Raw genomic sequence first — 6000 nt, forward strand, 5'->3', positions numbered from 1 at the left:
TGCATTTGCAGCCTGCTGGGTGTCCTGAGCAGGGGATTTCATCCACGGATCCATCTCCTGTTGCGAGCCCCTCGGGGGCCCTTTGCAAAGAGCTCTGAGTGAAAGGTGCAGTGATGAGTCTAAACTAGTTCCCTTCTCTGGCTGCAGAGTGCTCTGGGCTCTCACTGACCTTCAATTAATCTCTGTCACAAAAGCTCCTGCTGGTGGGGAGCAGTGAGCCATGTGCTCCTGCCCCGGGCACTGTGACATGGAGAGGGCTCCTGTCACCAGCCCCTGCTTCCACCCATCCAGCTCTTTGCTCATCTCCATTTGGAGTGTTCCCAGGCAGCTGTGGAAGGAGCCTTTTGCCCTGCAAAGGAGGGATCCAGGGAGGCTTTGCTTGGGGTTGTTCAATGGGGTCCAGCTCAGTACAGAGAGGTGGGCACAAGACAACCTCAGGAGGTTCAACAAGACCAAGGGCAAGGTTCTGCAGCTGGGTCGAGGCAATCTCAAGCACAAATCCAGGCTGGGCAGGGACTGGCTGGAGAGCAGCACTGAGAAGAGGGACTTGGGGGTGCTGGGGGAGGAGAAGCTCAGCAGGAGCCAGCAGTGAGCACTTGCAGCCCAGAGAGCCAAGCAGAGCCTGGGCTGCAGCAGGAGAAGTGTGGCCAGCAGGGCCAGGGAGGGGATTCTCCCCTCCTGCTCCACTCTGCTGAGACCACTCCTGGAGCTCTGTGTCCAGTTCTGGAGCCTCTGTTCCAGGAAGGATCTGGAGGTGCTGGAAGGTGTCCAGAGAAGGGCCACGAGGATGAGCAGAGGGCTGGAGCTGCTCTGCTATGAGGACAGACTGAGAGAGTTGGGGTTGTGCAGTCTGGAGAGGAGAAGGCTCCCAGGAGACCTTCTTGTGGCCTTCCAGGATCTGAAGGGGGCTCCAAGAAAGCTGGGGAGGGACTTTTTAGGCTATCAGGGAGTGACAGGACTGGGGGGAATGGAACAAAGCTGGAAGTGAGGAGATTCAGACTGGATGTGAGGAAGAAGTTCTTCACCATAAGGGTGGTGAGAGCCTGGAATGGGTTGTCCAGGGAGGTGGTTGAGGTCCCATTCCTGGAGGTGTTTGCAGCCAGGCTGGATGAGGCTCTGGCCAGCCTGCTGTAGTGTGAGGTGTCCCTGCCCATGGCAGGGGGGTTGGAACTGGCTGAGCCTTGTGGTCCCTTCCAACCCTGACTGATTCTATGATTCTATGGGGACATGGAGCAGGTCAGCCTGATGGGACAACTCCCCTGCCATGGAGGGAGGTGTCCCTGCCCATGGCAAGGAGGTTGGAACTAGATGATCTTTAAGGTCCCTTCCAGCCCAAACCTTTCTGTGATTCTGTGGCAATAGAGAGGGTCGGGGGGGGGTTGGTCCCAAGGAAGCTGCAAGTGTGGGAATGTGCAGGAGGCAATGAAGAGGGCAGGGCAGGGCTGGAGGGGGATGGAGAGACTCATCTCAGAAGGCCACAGATCTTGTGAGGAGCAGCTGAAGGAACTGGGCTTGTCCAGCTTGGAGAAAAGGAGGCTGAGGAGAGACCTCATTGCTCTCTACAACTCCCTGAAAGGAGGCTGGTGCCATATAGGGATTGGTCTCTTCTCCCAAGGAACAAGCAATGGGACAAGAGCAAATGGCCTCCAATTGCACCAGGGGAGGTTTAGGTTGGACATGAGGAACAATTTCTTCCCCAAAAGGGTTGTTAAGGCCTGGGCCAGATTGCCCAGGTCTGGAGTCCCCAGCCCTGGAGGGGTTTCAGAACTGTGTAGATGTGGTGTTGAGGGCCATGGTTTAGAGGTGACCTGGCAGTGCTGGCTTAAGAGTTGGATCTGATGATCTTAAAGGTCTCTTCCAACCCAAATAATTCTAGAGTTTTATGATCCTCTGATCTGCCTGGCCCATGTTTGCTTTCCATGCTGGTTTTGCCACTTTGCCAAAGGAGCTTAGGTAGAGCTCATGTCAGAGAGACAGGCTGGCTCCATGCCCTGGGTGGGAAGGACCAACCTTCCTGTCCAGCTCCCTGCTCCTGCATGGTTGAAGGGAGAAAAGGGAGAAGAAAGGGACTCCTCTGGGGCTCATGTAGTGGCATCTGATCCTTACAGGGCTCTGTTGCTGGAGCTTAAAAGGGTTGCATCACTTCGTGCCTAACAAGGAGGCATCTCTGAGATGTTTCAGCCAGCCATGGGTTTGCACTGGGGACAGAGAGCCCAAATGAGGGTCGGGATGTGGAGCTCCCTGGGATGTGGAGCTCCCTTTTGGGGAAGCTCCATGGAACAGGGGAGAGTGTGTGCATCCCAGGGGCATTGGGGATAGGGGCACACAAGAAGTGTCCAGCTGAGCCACACTCAGCCTTTTGGTGACCACCAAGATGTGTTGCTTGCTGCAGTGTAGCTTTCCACTTCAAGTGACGCAGGGAAGGGACACCCCAACCTTATTCTCCATGTTCCCTCCTGAGAGGGCCACCCTCTCCTTGGTACTGTGATGTCCTTCTTCAGAAGGCATCGGAGGTGCTGGAGGCAGGAACCACCCTCTGGTCCTTGTCCCTTGCTCCATCTTGTCCTTTCTCCCAGATGGAGCCGGGGGAGGTGGCCACAGTCCCTGACAACGAGCTGGAGGCCCCGGCCAGCAGCGGCCCCAGTGGGGACTTTGAGATCCGTGAGGAGGAGGAGACCACTCGCCCCGAGCTGGGGAACGAGGTGAAGGCCGTGGGGACACCACCAGCAGCTCCTGGGCCGGGCAGGAATGCGGAGCCAGGGCTGCTGGACAACTCCATAGACTCCGGGAACTCCGCTGCTCAGCTGCCCCAGAAGAACATCCTGGAGAGGAAAGAAGTGTTGATAGGTGAGAGAGGAGACCCTGGGCTTGTGGGGGTGCAGCTGCTGTGTTTGGAGGGGGAGGGAGGACAGGCAGCTGGGCTGTCCATGCCTCAGGAGAGGGGGATGGCCTTTGGCAGGGTGTTGGTGTAGCAGCAAACCTTGGCTAACCCACAGCCACCTGCCAGTGTAGCTCCAAGGCTGGAGGGGTCCCCAGAGGTACTCAAGCCTTTGCCAGGAGAGTGCAGAGCTGTGCACAAGTTGATGTTGCTGAGATGGCTTTCTAGGGAAAAAGAAAAAGGGATGTTAGTGGAAAGCTGAGCTGTGGTGCTGGCTGAATGCCACCAACCACCTCTGGTGGCAGGGGAGCAGAGAGGGACCCTGAGAGGGCCACTTGTCCCAGCCAGAGGGACATCAGAGATGGGGCAGTGGTGTCAGTGTCCCATTGCTAGCTAAAGGGAGCTGCAGGCAGTGGCATGGCCAAGCAGCTATAGTTCTGCTGGCCTGCAGCTGAGTGTGAGGGATGCCAGCAGGCACCCAAATGAGCAACTGCTGGGGGGACTTCCCTGCTGGGGAAGAGGAAATGGCCTCAAGTTACACCAGGCGAGGTTTAGGTTGGATGTTAGAAGAAACTTCTTCATTGAAAGAGTTCTCAAAGACTGGCACAGGCTGCCCAGGATGGTGGTTGAATGCCCATCCCTGGAGGTGTTTCCAAGAGGCAGAGGTGTGGTGCTGAGGGCCACAGTTTAACACCAGGCTTGGTAGAGTTAGAGAATGGTTGGACTCGATCTTAAAAGTCTTTTCCAACCAAAACTTTCCTGTGATTCTAGGAGGTTACAGCCTGTGCAGGGACCTCTCTGTGCCTGGCTTGCCCCATGCCAGTCCATCATCCATTGTGCAGCTGTATAGTATCTACTACAGCCCTTAGGCCCTCCTCACCCTTCAGCACCACTGCCCTCGGGAGCTTGTTGGAGCTCCTTGGATCACAGCATTGCATTAGCCTCTCGCCTTCATTTGCAGTTTTCTTAGCCAGAGCTTTCAGGGGAGAAGTTGCTTGAGTGCTTGCAAAGCACAGACCAAGCTGGGATCCGAGATGAACCCCCAGACTGTCAGTGCTGGAAGCCCAGCCAGGTTGGCACTGATGGCTGTGCCACTTGTCTGTGTTGCAGCTGTGATCGTGGGTGGCGTGGTTGGAGCCCTCTTTGCTGCCTTCCTGGTCATGCTGCTCATCTACCGGATGAAGAAGAAGGATGAGGGCAGCTACACACTGGAGGAGCCCAAGCAAGCCAACGTCACCTACCAGAAGCCTGACAAGCAGGAGGAGTTCTACGCATAGAAGCAGAGCCTGGCGTGCCTCACGCTCCTCCCTCCCTGCTCCAAACCTCCCTTCCTCCTCCTCCTCCTCCTCCTCTCCTTCATCCACTCTGTCTTTCTTTCTCTCTCTCTCTTTTGGTTTTTGTTTTTTTTTTTTTTTTTTTTTTTGGATCAGACTGTGAATTTAAACAGCAAAACTGGCAACAGCTAACAGAGAAAGGACATCTTCAAGCGTGATGGAAGCTCAGAGCTCAGACCGAGCACCTCTGGCCTTGCTGCAGAGGGAGGGAGAGGGGCAAGGAGCCGGCGCCAAGGAACCTGTGGAGCTGGAGCTCGCTGGGCTTGTCCCACCCACACAATGGACTCTGGGATCTGGACATCTTCTACCAGCCCTGGGGCACAGGGGGGTTGGTTTGGATTTATCTTCCTCTTTTTTTTTCTGTTTGTTTTTTTTTTTTTTTTCCCTTGGGAGAGCAGAGAGGTTTCTGTCCCTCTCTCTTGTTTCTGTTTGTTATGCTCTTGTCGAACGGGGCTGGTTGCTTTGCAGGAATCCCCTTGCTCCCTGCTTCTCTTTGAAGAGAGGACACAGCTCTCAAATCCATTACCAACCTTGAGGAAAAGCACACAAGGGGCTGGAATACCTGATGTGTCCCCCCACCCCTGCCAGGGGTTTGCTCTCGGAGTAGGGAAGGCAGAAATCCTCCCACACGTGGCCAGTATGCTGGAAGGGATCTCTTGAGATCAACTCTTGGGAGAGTTTTGTGGAGCAGCCAGAAGCTGTTGGGGTATCTCCTGCTGCTGCCACCACCTGGCTTCACCACACTGCTGGGCACAGCCAGAGACCTTACAGCTGCAGAACCTGCGTGTCCCTGGCCACTGAGGGCTTGGCTTGAGAAGGGACCTGGCTCCTGCTGGGTTGTCACTGTGACCAATAAAAACTCAGCTTGTGCAGCACGGCCGCCAGCACTGGTGTTGAAATGGAGCAGGACATTGCTTGCTGGGGAGCTGGCAGGGAGAGGAGTTGGAAATGGAGAAGTTCAGTCCTCTCCCTGGTGCCTCCAGAGGGGATAACAAATCTCTGCAAGGTGTGAGGTGCAGCCTAAGAAAAGAAATGCAAAGCAGAACCCACACTCTGTCCCCTCAAGGTTGGGCAGGGGTCCCCATCAGGCCACTTGCAGCCAGAAGATGAGGAAGGTGAGGCAGAGTGGGGGCTTTCCATGGATCAGCCCCAGGGCAGGTTGGCTGCCACACAGCTCTTTGCAACACCCAGGACTGATGTTTTTTGTTTCCTTTGTTACGCTTAGATTCCAGTATAACCCACAGGGCACCCAGGAGCCTGAGAGCAAGAGATCCTGGAAGCCACCATCACCCAAGTGCAGTGAGGCCACTGAAGGTGCAGAGCAGCAGGGCCTTGATCCAGAGCCCAGCTGTGCCTTCTAGAAAGGCTAGATGCTTTGGAGCAAGACTCTGCACAGGAAAGTCAATTAAATATCTCAGCAACCTGGCTTTTAATTAGCTGAAGTGCTGTTTGTGGTGCAGTCAAGGAGCTTTGCCTTTCTGGTGGTTGCCATCTCGATGGTGTCCCACGGAGATTTTGACTTTGCTCTTACTTAGAGCAGCTGAAACAAGAGAAATGGAGGGTGGGGAGGGGGCAGGGAGAAAAAAAAAGTGTGTTGCTTTGACTTTGTTGCACCATGAATTAACCTGCACAAACACAGTGACACTTTGGCCTCTTGGGGTGTTAGTGGATGTAGGGATTTATGACCCTGGGAGAGGCTACCAGACAGCAGAGCTTCTTGTGTTAGGAACTGGAGAGGCCAAATGCATCTTCTAGAGTTCAATCAATCTCTATCTATATCTATATATA

The 6000-nt window shown here is 54.9% G+C and overlaps 1 protein-coding gene across 1 annotated transcript in view; it reads left to right on the forward strand.

Moving 5' to 3' along the window:
* SDC3 (syndecan 3) overlaps positions 1-4234 on the forward strand; it is a 54505-nt gene extending 50271 nt beyond the window's left edge. The window contains exons 5-6 of the mRNA XM_054395179.1: positions 2577-2847; positions 3989-4234. Coding sequence (XP_054251154.1) covers positions 2577-2847; positions 3989-4155 — 438 coding nt within the window. The 3' untranslated portion in view covers positions 4156-4234. The remainder of the gene's footprint in view (positions 1-2576; positions 2848-3988) is intronic.
* The last annotated feature ends 1766 nt before the right edge of the window (positions 4235-6000 follow it).

Source organism: Indicator indicator, chromosome 33 (genome assembly GCF_027791375.1).
Source record: "Indicator indicator isolate 239-I01 chromosome 33, UM_Iind_1.1, whole genome shotgun sequence".
In the NCBI taxonomy this organism is placed as follows: Eukaryota; Metazoa; Chordata; class Aves; order Piciformes; family Indicatoridae; genus Indicator; species Indicator indicator.